Source organism: Astatotilapia calliptera, chromosome 10 (genome assembly GCF_964374335.1).
Source record: "Astatotilapia calliptera chromosome 10, fAstCal68.1, whole genome shotgun sequence".
NCBI lineage: Eukaryota > Metazoa > Chordata > Actinopteri > Cichliformes > Cichlidae > Astatotilapia > Astatotilapia calliptera.
The window spans coordinates 20,349,194-20,370,035 of record NC_137431.1 but is presented as its reverse complement, the minus strand read 5'-3'; the positions used below and the strand labels follow the sequence as shown (position 1 = coordinate 20,370,035).

The following is a 20,842-nucleotide window of genomic DNA, read 5'->3' as shown; positions in this document are numbered from 1 at the left end:
TGTGAATAAAAACAGCAGATATCTGTAGCTTGATTTATTTATTTATAATTAAAATGAACTTCAGTGCTCTTCTGACATCATTTTTAAATATATGTAGTTTCTAAGATTCAGTTCAACATGTGACCCCAAAACTTATCTCTGTAAGCATTAATTTTATATTTATTGTGATTTTTCTCCTGTAATTTTAAAGTGAACTGCAGTGGCAGGAGATATAGGAATAGAAGGAGGGGGAAAAGAAGTTAACATGCAATAAAACCCCAAACCAGACCAGTTTACAGTGAACTACATCATGATTCTCTTCTGCTGGAACATGGTAACCAGAGTGGGAGGTTTGCAGCTTGTGTTGGGCTGGATTTCTTCTCGCATGCGTGGCAGGTAAATCTTCTCCGTCCTGGACTCCCTCTCATAATAACGACACACCTTTAGATGCTCTGAGATAGGCGGCACATCCTGAAAGCACCACGTATCCACCGGAGAGAACAAGGTACTGAACTGCCAGACCTGCAGTGATGAACAGTGATGGAGATGCAACTAAATATAAGGTCCTGACTGCAAAAGTGGGATATCTCACATTTTATTTCACATTAAATCTTTCAGTGCTTTGATTGTCCAGAATGGTCACTATTACAGTAGTCTAAAAAATGAGGTGATTTGCAGGCCTCTGCTTTTTCAAACTGGGAAACCATTCAATCTGTCATTTTTATTTATTCTGAAGTTGCTTCAATTATATTTAGATAAGGGTGCTCTTTAGGGTGAAGTCAATATTTCTAATATAATCTGCTCCAAGTGGTCACAGCATGAATTATGTGATTCATGAAGTCAGAAAAAAAGACTCATGATTACAAAGATGTTAAATTGCATTCATTCACTGACTTTTTGCTGTGAAATGTTGCATGCGATTACTTCTTTGGCCTTCAACAATTAAACAGCCTGGTAAGAAACGTCAGCGTTGTGTTTTCTAAACTAAATGTAGCATCACTTGATTACTATCAAGGCAACCCTGCTACATGATGACAACAAGATCAACAATCATCTGGTTTCTTGTGCCTCCAGCTCAAAGCCAAACTTGCACTCGTCCCTCATATCTTCCTTCTTTTATGCTGTATTCTTGCCTTTATTTCTAATATTTACTTTTAATCTTAATTGCCCCTTGGGGATAAATAAAGTCTTTCTGATTCTGATAAACATGAAATATCTCGCATTATGTCTACTGTGAGTCCTGTTAGCGTGGCTCCAATCTTACCCTCTGCTTCACCCTCCACTTGGCTCCTCCATGAGAGTAGGTCTTCCTCTCCCAGCAGAGGGTGACCATCCCTCTCTCCTGCAGCTGAGAGGAGCACACCTGCCTCATGAGGTGGGACACCATAGCCAGCTGGGACAGGGAAAAGCTGTCCAGGAAACTGGCCACGTGGCACAGCACTTCGTAGGGAAGAGAGGTCAGCGAGTCGTCCGCTCCTCCCGCTCGACTGCCTCTCTTCCTCCAAGCAAAGCTGGTGGAGGCATCCGTGCTCCTGGATGTCTGGGAAGTGTCACCCAGGCAAACAGAGGTGGTGGGAATCAGGCTGAAGCAGCCTAGATCATCGCTGAAAGTACAGACGAAACTGTGGTCTTTGAAAGAGTATTGGATTTTTATTTGCAGAGGATTAAAATGCTTTGACTCTGATCTGAGTTATAGATTGTTAAAATAAAAGTTATAGTAGCTTTAAGGTTAATTTATGCATCATATTTGTTATTTTCACAACAGTGTGATGTTAAAAGTGTGACTTGTGATGAAATAAAAGATTAACTGAAGTTCTGAAGCGTTGTTCAGTTTGATGCTTTCAATTTTACAGCCCAAAACCAAAATCAGGGACACCTTGCAAGCAATGAAATATAAGAGTGAAGCATTAAGAGCTAAACTTACAGATAGTGTATTTGTGTGCTTGTAGAAGCTACAAACATCCAAAAAGGAGAAAATATTACTCAAGGAGGCCAAAACATGACAGCTGTGTTCTGCATCTGCAGGATATGTGAACAGATAACTATGTGCAAAATGTTTAACTAGTCAGTTTGATAGTGTGTTTCTGCTGCCCTCAAGTGGTTACAAATAGTTGTTGCAGATTTACACGATTCACTTTGACATAAAGAGAAGTGTGGAAAAAAAAATCTACACGCGCCACGATTCAGCAGCTCAGATTCAGCAGCATCTTTAGCAGCAATAACGTGAAGTAATCATTTTCTGCAAGACTTTATGAGACTTTGATATCACTGTGCAGGAATCTTTGCCCACTCTTGTTTACAATGTTGTGTCATGGAGGTTTGTGGGCGCACGGTTATGCACGGCTCTCTTAAGTTCCCACCACAGCATTTGAATCAGTTTTTGGACGGGGTCATTGCAAAAGTACTTTCTTTCCCTGTACTTGAGATCATTGCCCTGTTGCATGACCCAGGCTCACATTTGACTCTTGAATACTTTGATATGGTTTTGTTTGTTCAAGTCAGTGGCTGCAGTGCACTCAGGTCATTTGGCTACAAAATAAGCGCAAACCATCACTCCTCCACCACCGTGCTTTAAAGTTAGTTTGAGGTGTTTGTGCTCACATGTTGCTTAGTTTCTGCCAAACCTCCACTGTGGTCTCATCTGTACAAAGGACGTAATTAGTAAATGTACTTCACTGTTGCTTGCAAATGTTTTTCAGATTATTGCAGTTACTCTCTGCCCAGCACTAAAGTTTACACAGGAGTCTATGCACTCCTGTGTAAACTTTCTTTATCACATGACTGTATAAAGAGCTTTTTTATTTTCTACACAACTCTGAATTGATTTTTTTTTTATTGTTTATAAAGCTCAGAAAGTGAATTAGAAATGTAACTGGGACACAGTGCAGTTAGAATGTGTACCCTGTACCCCTCTAACACGCTTCAGCTCACAGTTAAATTTGTTTACATTTCGATGAACTCTGTGATTTCTCTCACTTGTAGCTGATGGTGGCTTCGTGTGTGGAGGGCTGAAATCTCCTCTGGCTGTAGCTGCATCCCAAGTAAGCGAGCGGGCATCTCTGCTCGAACCATCCGTTTACACACATCTGGATATCACTGTGGACGTTCCTGCACACGACAGAACATTTTTTATTAGAAATAGATCACTTTGCTCTCACAGTATCAGATGGGGTTTAGAGCATCATTCTGAGTCAGTGACTGCTTTGTGTATTTCTTGTTCAGGTCTTAATCTCTTTAAACGATGCAAAACCTAAATATTTAAGAAAAAACAACTCACTTGTAATGTTTGCCATATTCTCTGCGCTGGAAGGTGTGTCCACAGAGGAAGGTGAAGGCAGAGCTGGCCTTGTGATGTCGGCTGGTGACGCTCTCCACCTGCAGCTGAAGGTGCAGCTCAAGCGGTTTGACAGCCGTCAGGTCGGCCAGCGAAGTGTTTCTCCGGAAAGGAGCCGACAGAAAGCTGTAGGTCTGCGTGCCTTCGTCTGTTAACAGACCGTCTGTGGACACGCTTTCTGCAATGAGGTGACCCCTCAGCTCCTTTTCCAGGGAGCACAGCAGAGAGGCCTGAGCAGCCAATCAAACAACAGAGCAATATTTCATCGGGGAGCTTCGTAGCTGGTGAGCATTAAACAACAACGAAAGCAAAAACGACTCTCATTTATTAAACATATGACAAATATGACAGAAAACGTCATCAGTAAACAGTAACACTTGTTTGTTTACTCCGTACTTTGAGAAAACATGAATATTTGTTCTCTGCACATTTTGTTCCATTGGCTTGTGATGCTCCAGGATTTAAAATACAGTCTAAGAAGGTACAAGAAAGATATATTCCTGCTCAAGAACATGAAAGAAGTTTTTTCACTCACACTGTCGGCTTATAAAATGTAAAAAGAAATTAAAAGCCCTAAAAAACAACAACAACAACAAACAAAAAAAACCCAACAGTTCTTTCTGATATTGTCCTGCAGCAAAGCCACACTCTCCTCTTAGATAACCAACTTAAGTGGTTTATTTTATAATTTTTGCATGTGTCCCAGCACTAAAACCTACCGAAGAAAGTAAAAATGAAAATAGACATACATTTTTGTAAATGACCTGAAAGAACTTCAGTAACTTTGTCTTCTCGCTTCAAACTTATTACCATTCACCTTCATCAGCTAGACTCTGTTTTCATCAGGGTGTCAGCTATAACCATCATGCTTTATATGTTTTACAATCATATTATTCCTGGCTTTTAAATCTCTTTTAATATTATTATTGTTGCATTTTGTTGTAAGGTGACCTTACAATTCAGGACAATGATTCAGCTCTATGAGGTTGCTGAATCATTTATAATGTTTAATTACTTTGACATACACGTCTTAGGACTGTGGATGGGAGCGCAGGAAGAACTAATGCACATGGAAAGTCTTAAAATCATTATGAGTAATGCAAAAGGAGGTATTGAGTCTGTGGAAATCCTTTACTGGACTTGTCTACAGAGCTTTTCAGCCATTCTGAATTCATGGGTCACCTCTCTAACAAAACTACAAAATGCACAGCATTAGCAACTATCTCGTGAAACAGAATGCAACATATATTCCTCTGGGGTCAATAGAGACTGAAAACTATAAAGCTAAAAGCAAGTAAGCAATCAAGCAAAACATTAAGACACACCTTTAAAACAATAAGCAGCTGTCTGCTGATAGGTCTGAATGCATGAATGAATCTGAATGAATCAGTGCTGTGTTCACTGCTTGTTTCTGCTGTACCTTAGTGACTTTTTTAAAGCCTTTGCAGGTCTAAAAGGACAATTTTACAAAAAGTCTACAAGGAGGTTCAATTTCTTTGCCTCACCTGAACTTCCTCCCACACTGGCATTGCCTCTAGTGCCACCCCCAGGTCACTGGTATCCACAGCTTTGCTCTCTCTTTTGTAAAAACCTGGGTTGCGGATGCGGCTCTGCTTGGCAGAAAAGCTGGTCGGGACTTTGAAAGTGCGCACAGTGATGATCTTCATTGGCTCCAGGCGCTCATATGTAAACTTCTTCTTGTTCAGAGTGCTGGTCAGCAGTTTGCAGGTGTTTGATGATGTTGCACCTCCACAGGTATCTGCTTTATCTTCTTCCGTAACGGTGCTCAAGCCTTTCCCCCTCCCTTTAGCCAGTCCCCGTCCCCTTCCTGCCACAGCTGTCCCCTCAGTTTCCCTGCATCCACCCATCTCCATGCTGAACATTCGCTCCCAGGCGCTGTAATTTTCAAGATGATCAGCCTCTATTCCTGATGCCCTTGCAAGAGCCTCTCTTTCTTCCTGTGTAAGCCCCTGCTCATATTCGACCCGAACCTCTTCCTCCTCATCTTCTTCTTCTTCTTTGTCATCAGGGGTATTATCATTCAAATTGTACGTGTTAAAAGAGGCCCAGGCGAGCTCACTGGCTTGTTTTGCAGCTGCCCTTTCTGCTGCCTCCTTCTCCAACATGGCCTTTTTCTTCCTCTCCTTTTCCTTCCTTCTCTCCTCCTCCATCCTCCTTTCCTTCCTCTCCTCCTCCTCCACACACTGGATCAGCTCTGGGAACAGTTTCTTCATCTTCATGGAGTGAAAGAGGCGGTCCTGGTCTTTCAGAGCCAAGGCCAGGTCCAGACACCTTCCCTGCGCTCTTTCTCTGAGCAGGTTTTCATGCAGCTCCATGTTTGGGAAGGAGTGGGCGTCATTGGCTGGCCAGCGGTTCCACTCCATGGAGCAGCACACCACGCTGGCCGGGCACACCTGGAGGTGAGCTGCCCGTGAAGAGCGAGGCAATTGGATCGGGCAGCCGTACTCAGCGTTGATGCAGGGCACCCTCACATTAGGGCAGAGCAGCAGGTGATCCTCTTCTTTGCACAGGTGGAAGAGAGCGCCACAGAGCAGACGGCAGGGGATGACTGCGCAGCACACAGAGGCCTCTACCCGAGCCCTGCAGCGGCAGCTGTAGCAGGAATCGCAGTGGATGTGGTGGCGCACCTTGGAGGTCCGAGAACGGTGACTCTGATTTGAATGAGAAAATAAACAGGAGGAGCCAGCCGTGTAAGAATGATGACTTACTCAAAAAGCAACACAAGACATTAAAACACAACTCATTAAAGCTGAAATATGTAGAAGAATTAGGTGAAGAAGGAGTCAATGTCGCACGTTCTGTTTCTAACCTGACTTTCTTTCTGCACATCGTGTTGGCTGCTACATTGACTGACTATCCCATCTTGAGCTACGAAGTGATATCATAGAAAAATCTGTGCTGTTGCACAATCATACTGGACATGCTTTTGCATGTTGGATGCCCAAGAACGATCACTCTGATTTGGAAAAACTAAGAGAGACCAGACTGATTTTTCAGGAGGTCTTACTAAGCCAGCTTCTTTTGTCAATTTTTAAAAGTAGAAACAATAGATGTATAACAAGACAGGTTTAAAAAGGATTTCGGCAAACAACATATGTGTTCAATGGAGAGATGACAAACATAACACACCTCATGTGACAAATGTAAAGCTGCTGAAGGAAAAACAACCAACAGCGTTTTGAAATTTTTGGGGGGATCTGACGACTGCAAAAATGAAATCATACCATTTTTTCAGATCCTCTGGTGCCAGGTCTCTGAAGCTGCAGGTCTGCCCTGCGAACAGAAAGGAAACTGTTAATCAGACTGAGCCCAGTGCATGTAAATGGACAATCAGAGGATATCAGCAGAATCCTGTGGCGTAAGATTCAAAGAGGGTTTGAGGTTTGAAAGGAGAGAAAGTCCTCGCACTCCTTCTGGTACTTTTAAAGACCAAGTGTTTCCATGTGTGTCTGTTATGTGTGTTTGTGTGTTATAAATAGAGCTCAGCACTGACTGAGAAATCTTATACGGGTGGTCAGAGACATGGTTTGGGTTACTGGTCGTCTCAGACACTTGCATCAGAAATCTGCCTACTTTCATTCTGCGCGCAGCAGGCAGATTCTTGCTTAATATCCAAACGGAGTCCTCTAGTGGATATTTAAGTGTTGTCAAAACACTGTCAATGTGAATTTATTTTGCAGTTGTTGCAGCAGAGGCTGAGCTACTTGTTCTAATGTACTTGTACTAACAAACTTGTGCTCGGACACATAAACTCAGGCTGTGAATACGGAGATAGGAAGTCTTGTATAAAGTTTGGCACCTGTGGCTCCCCGCTGCAGCAATGTTGAGAAGCTGAGCGCGGAGTTATTTCTACTTGTGAACCTGCTTGTGCTGCTTGGCTAATTATAACCTACCAGTTCAAAGAGCACGGGGACAGAAAGCAACGTTATAAAACCAAAGAGAAAAAACAACTCGTCCGTGCTGTCCAACCGGTAAGGTATTCGTCGAGAAGGTTTGACTCCATTGTGAATGTGCTGAAATTCTCTGAGATTACCTGGTTTCATCTCTAATTTGAAAGGATTCCAGTGAAACTGCTCGAACAAGTGATAAAAGTGGAGAAGTGAAATATTTCAGCTGATCTAAGTGCTCGTCTGACTTGTACGTGTCGAGATTTACAGCCACACAGGCCACAGCTCGTTCTGGGTGTCTTTAAAACTGCACTAGAGCCAAGTGACATTTGTTTTACGCTTAGTGCAAAAGCTGCTGCATCAGTGTAGAAATGCTGCCCAGAACTTATTTGCCTGCTTGTTTTGCCTGTTTTAGGTCATTATTGTCAGAGTCTACTTGTTACTGAACAGGAAAGCAAAACAGTGGGAAACTGTTTTGACTTTCACAATATTTTTTTTGCAGATGTTCCTTCAGTTTTTAAAACCATGTCCGGTCAGGATGGCGTGCAGTGGTTAGGACTGTTGCTTCACAGACTGTCGTTCTAGGTTTGAATCGAGAGGTTGCTCTGCTTTCTCTGTCTGTACCGATTTCTTGATAGATTCCAGTTACAACTTCCCCTCTGCAGCTCGGGATCGGACAAGAGGTTTAGAAAACATTTAGATTCTCAAGTCGTGCAAAAGGGTAGTAATATGTTTTGTTTGAACACCTCTGACACATCCTGGCAGCAACCAGACTGAGAAGCATGAACTCTCCAAAGGATTCTGTTGTGTGACTTTGGAGTTTTTCACCCTTTTATGCAGACAAATGTACAGAAACATATTTGTGGGTTTGAATGAGTGCGAGATGAACTAAGTAAAAAATTTTAATGGTTTATGGCAACATATGAGCTTCGGTTTTGTTCATTTTTCTTTGTTTACTTGTCTTTAACAATCTGATATACTGTACGTGACCAGTGATGATGGATTGCATGTGGATTAAATGTGGCCTATATTATTCAGTGTTGGGATGATGTCACAGAAAGGTCATATCATGTCATATCATGCTTGACAGAAATGTCAATCATATACATTTGCTTTGTATTTTCTTCTTACAGAGTTAGAAAACCAGCTGAAGTCCCGTTAATATGGTGAGTCAGACTTTTTCTGCTGTTGAATTAAAGATTGAAGCTCATAGAGCTTTAAAGGTGGAGTATGTAAGATTATTGGTTTTAAAGATTATTTAAACCAATGGACAAACCTGCTTCCATCTCATATATACATATGTCTATTCAGATACAGAATAATGTAGATAATTCACTGCTAATGCTATTTTCTGATATCCCACTGTCCTCCACTCATTATTATAATGACTTATGTGTGGTATTAAGGACAGTGTTATTACTATTGTACTATCAAGACTAGACAACCCCATTGCCTAGCTCTAATAGATCTATGTATTATTATGATATTATCATTGTTGTATCTTAAAGATAATGGAAATAATCATGCATGCATGTAACTTGAACTCCCCACCTTTCCAAGCTACCCCCTTTTGAATATAGTAACTATATAGTCTAACTGAGATAACCCCCATCACTCTTTTCATCGTTAAATTCTCTGATCCTCTGAGTTTAATATGATCAACAAACCACTTATACTGTAAGGAGGCTGTCCCCCGACTCCGATCAGGTCTGGGGGTGAACCAGAGCTCTGAAACTGGACTTGTAACAGTTGTAATTCCTGCATTATGCGCACCATAGAAAAGATTTCCACTTACAAACCATCACTCTTGACCTCAGTGACCTTTTGTGCCAGAGCTGTCCTCTGAGTATAGTCTCTGACTGACTGTCTCTGTAGTAGTTTTACAATCATTATTACTGTTATATTCCCTTTTTTCACCCATCCTAAGTGCATTTATTTTGGACTGAAGAGAAATGAGGACCCTCACACTCAACACACACTCTCACATTCACACCACACCTATTCTCTTTACCTGCTCTGTCTTGTCTTGTTGGTTGTCATATATCTTTCTCTAAGTATCCTAATCCATGTGATGTCCTACTCCTTTTGTGGTACTCTTCAAAATAAGGTTCATTTAAAAAAAGATTCAAATATTATTAAATTAACAACAGATTATGAAACAACAGATCATGTGTATTGTGTTGTAGAGATATCCACCAAAGTTTGCATGCTAATAGCACATGCTATCAGTTTGTATCTAAAGACTAAATTGAGAGCTAAAATGAGAGCAAGAAGCAGTGCAAACAGGTTACGCCTATGATGCCAGACCAACATAGAGTTCTGAAGCATCCCTTTATTCCAGGGAATTTCACATATTGCACCTTTAATGAGCCATATTTTCATATATTGTAAACATCTTGTCATCACTGAATCATTCTGGGTTTTTTCCTGATCCAAATCAGAGTCGGCGTTCTCGGGCCTCCAGGATGCAGCAGCACATCCACTGTGATTCCTGCTACAGCCGCCGCTGCAGGGCTCGGGTGGAGGCCTCTGTGTGCTGTGCGGTCACCCCCTGCCGTCTGCACTGTGGCGCCCTCTTCCACCTGTGCAAAGCAGAGGATCACCTGCTGCTCTGCCCTAATGTGAGGGTGCCCTGCATCAATGCTGCGTACGGATGCCCTGTTCAGCTGCCTCGCTCCTCACGGGCATCCCACCTCCAGGTGTGCCCGGCCAGCGTGGTGTGCTGCACCATGGAGTGGCTCCGTTGGCCGACCGATGACACAAACCCACACAGCCACAAAGCCCTGCAGGACAACTTGGTGAAAGAAAGTGAGGGACAGGAGGAGGCTCTGGACCTTGCCATGGCCATAATCGATCAAAAAGACCTTTACAGCCGCCTAAAAATGAAGCCGCTCTATCCGGAGCTGACAGAGGAGGAAGAGGAGGAAATAAATGATGAGATGAAAGAGGAAGCAGCAGCTGGTGGAGTAGTCAATGGTGTCGTAATCGAAGATACCAGTGATGGTGGGTAATAGTGGTGCTTTTCAAAAGATGCTTTCCCTAACAAAATCTGCCTAAGAGTTACTGAAAACCTAAAACCCATGAGAGATTAAAAATAAATTGAATTTTTTGTGAGATTAAAATCATGTTTTAGGTACTCTAAAAATAGATTTGTGATAAATAAATCCTTAACACTTCTATCAGCACAGAATATTTCTGGATTAAACTAAAACATCTTCAACTGTTTTTGAATGTTTTTGAAACTCAGTAAAGTTCAGTTTCTCTCTTTGAAAAGTGTATTTCATTTATTTTTTCTCTCCAGGTCTTCCTAAAAACACCTCCTGTGAGCATAGTGGTGCTGAACAGACTGTACCAAACAGTGCTGTGCAAGGTTCAGGCATCAACAAAGATAAATATGACCTGTTCGAGATGATGTTCAGCATGGACAGAGGCGGCTGTGAGGCCGCTCAGGAAAATCTGAACAACCCCAAACAAAACCCAAACGTTGGTGACAAGGGAAAAACTCAGAGTGGCAGAAATCCAAAAGGGACTGAGAGGCAGGACCAGACAGACGCAGAGAATGACAGCTCTGCTGCCAAAAACTGTCCCCCAGCGGACACCAGTAAGACCGGGATGGCCCCGTGGCAGGAGGGAGTGCTGGACCGTTTGGGGCAGGAACTCACACCACAGGAGTACAACATGTACGTGGTGCATCATGGTCGCATGCTGCTAGCCTTTGGACAAATCGAGGCCTGTACTCCAAGGGAGAAAGACTTTGTGTACGGCAGCTTGGAGCCTATTCCAGTCCAGACACTGCGCTCATTCAAGGTGATGAAACTACATTTATTTTTTTATTGTAAAACAGAAATAGGACAGAACAGGATGTTTAAGTGCCACTGTTGCCTTACTTAAAAAAAAAAGAAAAGAAATGCTACTACGTCTCTCATTTTTCATTTGAGGATAGATGGATAGACGCCACTAGGACGTCATTTCCATCCGTGTATGACCATTCAGACCAGTTCTAAACAGTCCAAAATCTAAACTGGACTTTAAGAGCTCCTTTTACATCTGATTTTGGGTTTTAACTAAGAGCAGGAAGTGGAAAATGAAAACGTTAAGAGTGAAGCACAAATAACAGCTGCTAAAAGCTCCAACCAAAGACAAATTGCACTCAACAATGTTAAAATCCCAAACAGACTTATTACCAAGTATCCAACACTCAAAGCTGAGGTTTACAGGAAAAAAGAAATATATAGTATTTACTGAGGTTTCTTATTGCTATGGAAGCTTCTTTGTCCCACAAAAAACTGCATTCAAAATTTCTAAAACTTCTAAATTTCAACTTACTCGCTTAAACTTCTGAGAAAAGAGGTCAAAATCAACAAAAGAACTTTAAATTACAGTCTCCATTTCTGATTTGTGTCATACTTTTTAAAGTGAGTAGCTGGACGGTGTTTGAAGACAACTCCATCACTTCAATTCAAACTAATACCATAATAATACATTAGCGACCAAAGGAATTACAAATCTTTGCCAACTGGCTGGTAATTCACCAGTGGTTGCCAGATGGTTGCAGACCAGTCTTCATTTTGACTGGAACAATTGTCACATGTTCAAATATTAATGGTATATAATATATAATATAGTTAGTGGTTACATGTGTCCAAAACCCCACTAACAAAGTGAATCTTTCAAAACCTGGCTAATTGATTTTATATAATATTTGTGGGTGTGGCTTCAAAGCTAAGCATAGACTGGGGAGATAAATAAAACCCTTCTCTTGGGCTGCAGCAACATAAGTTACTGTTTAACAAACTGATAATTGTTAACTGAGTCCAGAGTCTGTTTGATTTGAGACTCACTATTAATTGATCGATAAGTAGCTGTAGCTAAAAGGCCCCATAAAACTACTGTTAAAATCAACAGTGTGTTCACACCAAACGCAATAGACGCGAGCAAACGCCTCTAATTTGACTCGTGCACATTCGCACCTCAACACGTGTCCAAGAAAAATCCATCGCGCCTCAAAATTGCATATTTTGACGCGCGTGAACCGGAAATGTGGGAGGAAGTTGTGCCAGACGGTATCTTTGCAAGATGGCAGCTGTCGAGCTAGAGCTTGAAGAGAGAGTCTCCCTTCTCTATGTACTGTGGAGAGCAGTGCAACGGCGTAAAAGACGTCCTCGCCGTATCTGGGTCCATCAGGTCCTCCAGAGGCATGAGCAGTTTGGGGAGTTTCACCATTTGCTCCAGGAGCTGCGCCTGGATGACGGCCGATTCCAGCGATACCACGTCTTTCACTCGCCAGTTTGAGGACCTGCTGTCCCGCGTCGGTCCCAGAATCTCCGCCTAGACACCAACTACAGGCGCTCAATCCTACCTGCAGAGCGCCTGTCCATCTGCTTGAGGTTAGTAAAAGTGTTTAATACTTAGTCCTTTATTGATACCTGTGCTAATATATGCTAAACCATCCGTTTATACACTGCTAACATGGATGTGCTATGCTAACAGTGAATGCATCGGTGTTTACTGAAAGCAAACTGTGGTACAGAGACGACTGTGTATAATATTTCTAGTGATACTCGAAAGGTCTCATCAAGTCCCGATTTAATTCGATTTATGCTGTTATCAGTGTTTACAATGATAGCACGGCTGTGGTGTCACATCAATATATGCTCTCGGTGTTTGCTGATAGCAAACTGGTATGAGGACCACTGTGAGTTAACCTTTGTAGTGATACTCACTCCTTTTTTTTTTTATTTAGACCAGGTTTAATTCTGGGATAGTTGAATATTTCTATATAATCCCCGCAGACTGTTTTAGATTATATCTAATATACATTATGTAATTATCATTAAAATTACAAAATGTTTTATGTAAGATTTATGTTTTGTAATTTAAATCTGACATCACAAAAGTGTTTTGGAATTTCAATAATGTATTTGTAACTGCAGTACACATAACACTAATTTTAAACAATTTTGTCCAGGTTCCTTGCCACCGGGGACTCCTTCAGGACCATCGCGTTCAGTTTTCGAGTTGGTGTCTCCACGGTGAGCCAGATCATCCCCCAGGTAGCGACGGCCATCTGGGACTGTCTAGTGGATGATTTCATGGCTGTGCCTTCACCTGGAGACTGGCGGTCCACAGCAGAGAGGGATCCCAGCAGCGCTGGAACTTCCCTCTCTGCTGTGGAGCTCCGGATGGTTCTCCTTGCTGTTGTGGATGCAAGGTATCGCTTCCGCGTTATTGATGTTGGGGGGTACGGGAGGACCCGGTGGTATTCTGGCCAACTCCACCTTTGGTCAGGCTCTTCGGGCTGGGACTCTGCCTCCTGACCAGCCTCTACCTGGTGGAGAACACCGTGGAGCCCAGCCCCATGTCTTTGTGGCTGATGAAGCGTTCCTGCTGTGGCGTGAGCTCATGAGGCCTTTCCCTGGACGCCTCCTCCCTCTAGAGAAGAACCTCCACTCCAGGGCCAGGATGAGAGTGGAGGGTGCCTTCAGTGTCCTCTCCTCACAGTAGAGGTTGTATCGGCGCTCAATGGAGCTCCGTCCTGAAATTGCGGAGAAGTGTGTGAAAGCAACGTGTGTTCTCCACAATTTTCTGCAGTTTGGACGAGAGTGGGGCACCTGCTGTGAGGGGTGTGGCACCTGCTGTGGTGGAGCCGTTGCAAGGCCTGGGTCGTGTAGCAGCAAACAACTCCTCCAGAGGCTGTCCTGGTGAGGGAGAAATTCATGGCCCATTTCTCCCCACAACGGCTCTTTTAAGAGCCACCCACAAACCTCTAAAGAGTGTTCCTGTCTTTTTCAATTTTTCTTAATAAATGGAGCTCTACTCCAAAACAAACTAGCCTCTTTTTACTCTTAAGTAACTTGTCTTCACTGTGTACCTATAACCAGTGTGATGCAAAAGTTTGGGCAACCTTGTTAATAGTCATTATTTTCTTGTATGAATCACTGTTACAATGAAAAATGTCACTTGCATATATCATATAGGAGACACACACACATTGATATACACTAAATATTTATTTCATTTCTCTTTTTTTGTGTTGCCAATTTATGCACCTGCTTGATTTAGTTTAAACAGTTATTGCACACTTTCTGTAAACCCAGTGAACTTCATTTCACTTCTCAAATATCACTGTGTGTGTCTCCTATATGATATATTTAACTAACAATTTTTATTGTGACAACCAACAATTTGTACAGGAAAATAATTACTTTTAACAAGGTTGCCTCAACTTTTGCATCACACTGTATTGGTATATTTTGTCATTAGTATAATATGAAATAAATTCTACTTGTGTCAAGTCGTGTGTCAACATTTGCTGTGTAGTAGAACTGAGACATTAGTCATTACAAATGTTTATTGGAAAAAATATATAAATTCACTAACAAAAACATTAAACATAAATATAAAATTTAACTATTTACAGAGACAGGAATAAAAAGGACCCAGCTTGGAGTGGAAGAGCCTCAGGGAGAAGGAGGAGAAAAATAACAACATTGTTTCTGCCCTGGAGAGCTGCTGCCTCATCAGAAAACTACTGATCATTAGGGTCCAATGTTTCCAAATTTAACACAGCTGTGCTGTTTTCAAAAACTAATTTATATATTTGAAATTTCACGAATTCTCGTGTCTGAGGCGGCATGCTCTCCAGAGCAGGAACAAGGCTGAGGAGAAAATGTTCTGTTGGAGACGGGCGTGGCCTCTTTAGGGACTCCAGGATGGCCAGCTCCACCGCCGATGGACCGTCCTGGGACCTGTCCCTCAACCGCCTTCGAGCTGTCCTCCTCCGTGGGCCTGTAAAACACAGCACAAAAAGACAAAGTAATGAGAAGGCTGCTACTAGATTTTCATTTTCAAAATTGAAGAAAAAACAAACAAACAAACAAAAAAAAAAAAAAAAAAAACAGGATATAAACAGATTGGTTATAGATATTTAGTACATGCCTGTGGGTGCAGCAGCAGGAGTGGAGGGACCAGGGACTGGGGAGCCAGGAGAAGCAACAGGGGATGACTCTGCTGTAGAATCAGTTGACTCTATCAAGACAATATTAAATGTTAACAGGTTGAAGACAATAGTCAGAGAAATTATATAGAGTGGTCTCTCATTTATTGCAGCACATGAACAGTAGTCGCAGTTCTCACAAGTTGATTCTCAAAGTGCAAACCTTTGTCGATTTTAAAACGTAAAAGTATTATGCCGCGCTTTTTCCAAGGCGCCACTTTTGTGCGCCTTTTTCCCTCGCGGTGCAGGTGTGTATTTCCGAATGAGGGTCATAGTTATGAGTGTTTTTGTGCTGTTTTTTCTATTGGACGTGATGGTTATAGAAACCAAACATGATACGTTTGGCAAGCGCAGGAGACACGACACGGAGGAGATTTGTCAATCAGGCTGCAGAATGCAATGCTTTACGATGCAATAAAAAAAAAAATCAGCGAAAAGGCGAGGCAGTGACGGATGAACAGCGGGACCACTGTATACTGTTTATTAATAAACAAAATATATTCCTATATGACAACACGCATAAATTAACTGCCTACATTAACTCATTGTAAACATACCTTCTGACTGACACTCCCCTGCTGCCTCTCCGGGCTGTCCCTGGTCCTCGGGGGGGAAGTTCTCCACGGTCCGCACCAAATTCCCACTTGTCTCCCGCGGGGTGAGGAAGGGGTCCAGAAACCCCATGACCGCGAAGAACTTCCATCTCCTCCCCGATCCTGCTGCAGACCCACTCCTCTTCTCCTTATTATACGTGTCCCTGAGGCTATTCCACTTTCTCCTGCAGATGTCCTCTGAATAAACACATTATCTTGTTAGCGGAAAGGTATTTGTATATCAGTGGGAAAATAGCGGGACAGTAGGCGGGCTTGCTAGCTTTTGCGCGGCTTCATCGGGTCAGTCTGAAAATTAAAAAGAAGAATGAATGAACTTACCAGGTTGCCCGATCTCCTCACTTATGTGCCTCCAAGCTAGGTCCTTTTTATTCCTGTCTCGGTAGAAGTAGTAGCTAGCATCATATAGCTCTGGATAATTAGCCACGGCTCTGATGAGCTTTTCCTCCATACTGAATGAAGAATGAAGGGCTTTGGCTGGATCTGCCCCTTTGACCCAGGTCAGAGCCACGTCACCAGGCTCCTGATTGGTTGTCGCGGCACGATTTGACGCTGGAGTTCAGATTTTTCCATCTCGAGCGGTTGACGCGATGATATGCGCGTATGCACAAAATGCAACACAAAAACTGACACGCTTGGTGTTTTTTTTTTTCGCGAGTCAAACGCGCCAGACGCGGTACGCTGTCATCGCGCTTTTCCATTGACTTTACATGTAAACCTGACGCTCTGGCCGCCTCTATCGCGTTCGGTGTGAAGACAAACTGCTTTATAAATACATGTAGACCAGTGATATGACTTAATTTGCTTAAAAAAAAAGTTTCGATCTCCTGGTTTATTATACTTACAATAATCATATTTATGCTAGTATTAACTTCGATAATCGTTTGAGGGATACTTTTTACGTTTTTTTGCTTTAAATTACTTTTATGGACAAAATCACATTATCCCCACTACTGCTGGGGTGGAAGCTAATGGGACAACACATAAGTAAGAAAAAAAATATCATGTCAGTGTCCTGTAAAATGACTTAATAGCATTACCTGCCCTCTGTGATGTATTGTATCCTGTGCCAGCCCTCCAGGGTTGAGCAGCATGACAGGGTTTTCTCTGTACAGCAGTGAAAGATCCTGGTGTACAGAAGAAACAGATGTTACAGATGTTGTTCAGTTATAGCACAAACTTCATACTTCTAAAGTGCTTTATTTTAACTTACAGAAGCACAAAATGAATATTGGATATTTGACATGTCTCTGTGTGTTCCATCTTTTAGTTTCCCAAAGTTTCCCTCTTCTTCGTACTGAGGCGTCACACGTTTTGTCTCACTGTATATACGCTGAGCAGCTTATAAATGCACCATTATGGTCCTTTAACCTGCTGGAAGCTTTAACTTTTAGATAAAACGGACTGTAGAGGCATTGTCACATAATATATAGTAAGCAGAGATACAGCCATGAGTTGTAGTGTGAGTAAAGTAACTGAACTTTTCATCACCAAACTAAAGTGGCTTACTGCATTTGATTCAAGTGCTCATAATTGGTGTTCAGTAGAAATGAGTTCCACCCACTTCAAACTAGTGAGACTCTCACAGCTGAAGCAGTGATCTGTGTCTATATGTGCAATCCTACCAATGAGATTAAAGCTGACATTTGAACTTTTAGTAGCCTTTTAAACAGAAAGAAAACAGTTATTCAGCCTCTGCTGTTGACCATTCTGGCTTTAAAATATCCACCAGGATCAGAAAGCACAAAAGGTTCTCTGTTCACTGTACTCGCTTGATGTTTGTCTTCCTCACAGGTACCTGACAGCTATCACTACAGGCGACGTGTTCATCTATACGACACGGCCGCACGGGTTCAAAGTGAACCTCGCGGTGTGGACACATCGGACCTCGGAGTCAAAGAAGATGAGTGGCTCACTGATGAAGCAGCAGCCACGCTGCTGGGCTATGCAGAGGAAGAGGTCATGGGTCACAAGGTATAACATGCTCAAGCACACAAGCAGTTCAGGAAAAAAAGTGGAAAGTCTGAAAACCTTTATATGGTTTATAGTTGATCGGGTATTGCAACTGACTGGTTTCCCTCCCTGCAGATCAGCGAGTCGAAAGCATACGACGGGCTCTACATTGACGTGGGAACGCAGACATATTCGTTTCGCTCAGCTCCTTTCAAAGGGAAGACCACCCTGGCTGAGGTGATGGTGGACAGACCGCTGAAGCTTCACCTGCAGCTGCAAGCGGAGAGTGTGAACAGCAGACACAACAGAGCCAGCTGTGTCTTCACCTTCCTCTGCGGTCACACCTTCCACCGACGAGAGTTCGCCACACATGTCAGGTGTCTGTGCAAAATCTGCCCTCAGCATTAAAGTAATAAGTGTTAAGCTCTCACTGGAAGCAACTGTGGATGAGCGCATTTTTGTCTTTTTATTTTTAGACACAACCTGCAAAAAACAAAAAAAATGTGTATGAAAGGCCCTGGTTGTGTGCTATGAATGTATAAACTGCCATGTTCTTTTTCCAGGAATGTGCACTGTGACATCCACACATGTCTGAGCGGTTGGTTCGAGCAGCGGTGTCCACTCGCGTATCTGGGGTGCACCTATAGTCAGAGGAGGTTTCATCCTTCCACACATAAAGCTACCGTCACATACAAGTGAGCACAACTCATATGAATCCACAAGGATTCATTTGTTAATGAAAATAATCTCTTAATGTCTTAAACATTGAGTACAGTGAGTGCACCAAAGGGAAGATTTTATTGCATATGCTCCTCCTTTATTTTAGTTTTAACTCCACCCACTCTCCTTTTTCCCTCCCGTACAGTAAGGAGCTGAGGAGTTTTAACTTGCGTCCAACATTCGAAGGATTAGTAGGTGACAATTCACCCACGAGCTCAGAAGGAAGAGGGGGCTCTTTGGGCTCTCTTCCCTACGAGGTGCTGTGCCACATGGCCAGTTTCCTGGACAGCCTGTCCCTCTTCCAGCTGGCTCTGGTGTCCCGCCTCATGAGGCAGGTGTGCTCCACTCTGCTGAAGGAGAGAGGGATGGTCACCTTCCGCTGGGAGAAGAAAACCTACTCACACGGGAGAACCAAGTGGAGAGCCAAGCTTGTGAGATATAGAAACAAAGCCAGCTAGTTCATCACATACTATGGCAATTATTCCTCCTTTGGTCTTCTCCTGACTCTGTTTTGGTTTCTCTTCAGGTGTGGGAGTTCAGTCATCTCTTCTCCTCAGTGGATTCGTGGCATATGGCTGACATCCCTCCTATATCTGCTCACCTGAAAGTCTGTCCCTACTACGAGGTCTCCCTGCACAGTAAGCCGGTTTCCCTCCCCAGCATGGACGAGAAATGCAGCCAGAAGAGTTCGAGCCTTGTCAACCATTTCACAGGAAACAGATGACAACAATTCCCCTGCTGCACCTGCCCCAAAAAATGTATTTATGGCCAGGTTATTCTGCACAGATATCAAGAGTGTCTTCTATAACCATTATGTTGCAAAACTCTACAGAAAAAAAGTTACCTAAACTTAACAGAGGCTTTTGGCTTACTGGAAAATAACGTGTTCTAAGTATTATCATTAATCAGACTTTTAGCTGATGATATTTGTATTGTGTGGGATTAAGATGATTATAACAGAATAAAAACTGTTAATGTTAAATAGAAAATAAGTTCATACTTTCATTTATAAATATACTATATGTTTATTAGAAGTGTTGATCAATCATATTTTAGTCATTTTAAACAAAACAGCTGAACTGGTTCAAGGCTTTTTTGTTTTTATTTGTCAGAAAAGATATTAAAATTAACACCTTTGTGGTTTTTACAAAGATTATATGCAGAACCGTAGGACCTAAAGCTGGATAAACATGATGAGGTATACCATTGAGATATAAGAAAGAGTTGTTGAAGCTTGGTTAAGAGGAGAGACTGAGCAGCCAAAAGAAGAAGATCATTGTGGTTCATCTTGGTCTGTGAAAATGACAACGCACATAATAAATGCTTTCTTTGGACAACTTCTTTAAATGTGTGACTGATTGTGGACTTAAATTTTATTTCAGTTTTTGTATATGTAATATTCATATAACTGCTACCTCCTTTTAATTTCAGAGGCAAACATTGACTTAGCTAAAGCAACAATTACTGGTTACTTCTCTTTGTCAGACAAAACATCACCTGCCAAAGCAAATGCTGTTTTTTGTTTTGTATTTTAGATCATTTTTGAAAGATTCAGAGTTACACAAAAGGAAAGTATTCTGAATCTGCACGAATGAGAAACTTTACAGTAATTTTAAACAGAATATATATTTTCCATCTTTTTTTGGTCCAAGCTTTTAAAAGAGATATAATTATTTTCATTCTGTTCGGGATGTTGTCCACATCAAAGGAACAGATCAGAAAATAGGGACTTTTTAGGTTCTTTAGTTTCTTTCTTTACCAACACTTCACAAAACATATCACAAATTTTAATTTTAATTTCCTTGTCATTGAAAATAAGGTCTTACAAAAAACAAAAGTACACCAGCCCATTCAGTCTCTTGTAGAAGCTCCATACCAGCAATAACTTGAAGTAATCTTTTCCTGTATGACTTCATCCGTCTCTCACATCATTTTTGGAGGAATGTTGACATCTGCTTTTACAGACGTCCTCCCACCTGCCGATGATCAGTTAATCAGCACCTTTTTTGCTGTTCATATGATGGTGTATTTACCTAATGTATCTAATTTTAAGGTAAATACTAAGAACCATATTTATTTCTAACAAAGAATAAAAAGGGCATACTTTCTTTTTACCATAACTGTAAATTAAATAAGGTAAATTGATTAAATGAGTAAAATAAATAAATTTTACTGGATATGTAAGACAATAAAAACAGAACAGAAGAAATAATCTAATACAGAAAATGCTGCTGATTGGAATTTTTTGTGAAACAGTTTTTTCTATCCTTGTATGAAGCACGGGTTGCTGTCATATAAGCAAAATACACTTCTGACTCTGTTCACGTTGGAGTAAAGATGA

At 41.9% G+C, this 20,842-nt stretch overlaps 3 protein-coding genes and 1 long non-coding RNA gene across 4 annotated transcripts; 2 read left to right on the top strand and 2 right to left on the bottom strand.

Annotated features, from left to right (window-relative positions):
- Positions 1-23: 23 nt before the first annotated feature.
- On the bottom strand, positions 24-6,758 carry LOC113030732 (F-box only protein 40-like). Its single transcript, XM_026182417.2, has 6 exons — positions 6,559-6,758; positions 4,819-5,985; positions 3,257-3,543; positions 2,956-3,087; positions 1,244-1,583; positions 24-501 (listed from the first exon to the last, which is right to left on the bottom strand). The coding sequence occupies exons 1-6, from the start codon at positions 6,559-6,561 to the stop codon at positions 283-285; spliced, it is 2,148 nt and encodes a 715-aa protein (XP_026038202.2). The 5' UTR covers positions 6,562-6,758; the 3' UTR covers positions 24-282.
- A 187-nt stretch (positions 6,759-6,945) lies between these two features.
- Positions 6,946-19,842, top strand: LOC113030733 (F-box only protein 40-like). The gene is made up of 9 exons (XM_026182418.2): positions 6,946-7,305; positions 8,355-8,387; positions 9,663-10,224; positions 10,523-11,028; positions 17,623-17,802; positions 17,917-18,158; positions 18,345-18,476; positions 18,647-18,932; positions 19,028-19,842. Exons 2-9 carry the CDS (start codon positions 8,385-8,387, stop codon positions 19,223-19,225), a joined length of 2,109 nt encoding a protein of 702 aa, XP_026038203.2. The 5' UTR covers positions 6,946-7,305; positions 8,355-8,384; the 3' UTR covers positions 19,226-19,842.
- On the top strand, positions 12,163-14,049 carry LOC145431424 (uncharacterized). The gene is made up of 2 exons (XR_013911728.1): positions 12,163-12,608; positions 13,190-14,049. It is a non-coding gene; the product is annotated as an uncharacterized LOC145431424 (long non-coding RNA).
- On the bottom strand, positions 14,558-16,466 carry LOC113030734 (uncharacterized). The gene is made up of 3 exons (XM_080307174.1): positions 16,150-16,466; positions 15,775-16,008; positions 14,558-15,249 (listed from the first exon to the last, which is right to left on the bottom strand). The coding sequence occupies exons 1-3, from the start codon at positions 16,277-16,279 to the stop codon at positions 15,149-15,151; spliced, it is 465 nt and encodes a 154-aa protein (XP_080163300.1). The 5' UTR covers positions 16,280-16,466; the 3' UTR covers positions 14,558-15,148.
- Positions 19,843-20,842: the final 1,000 nt, after the last annotated feature.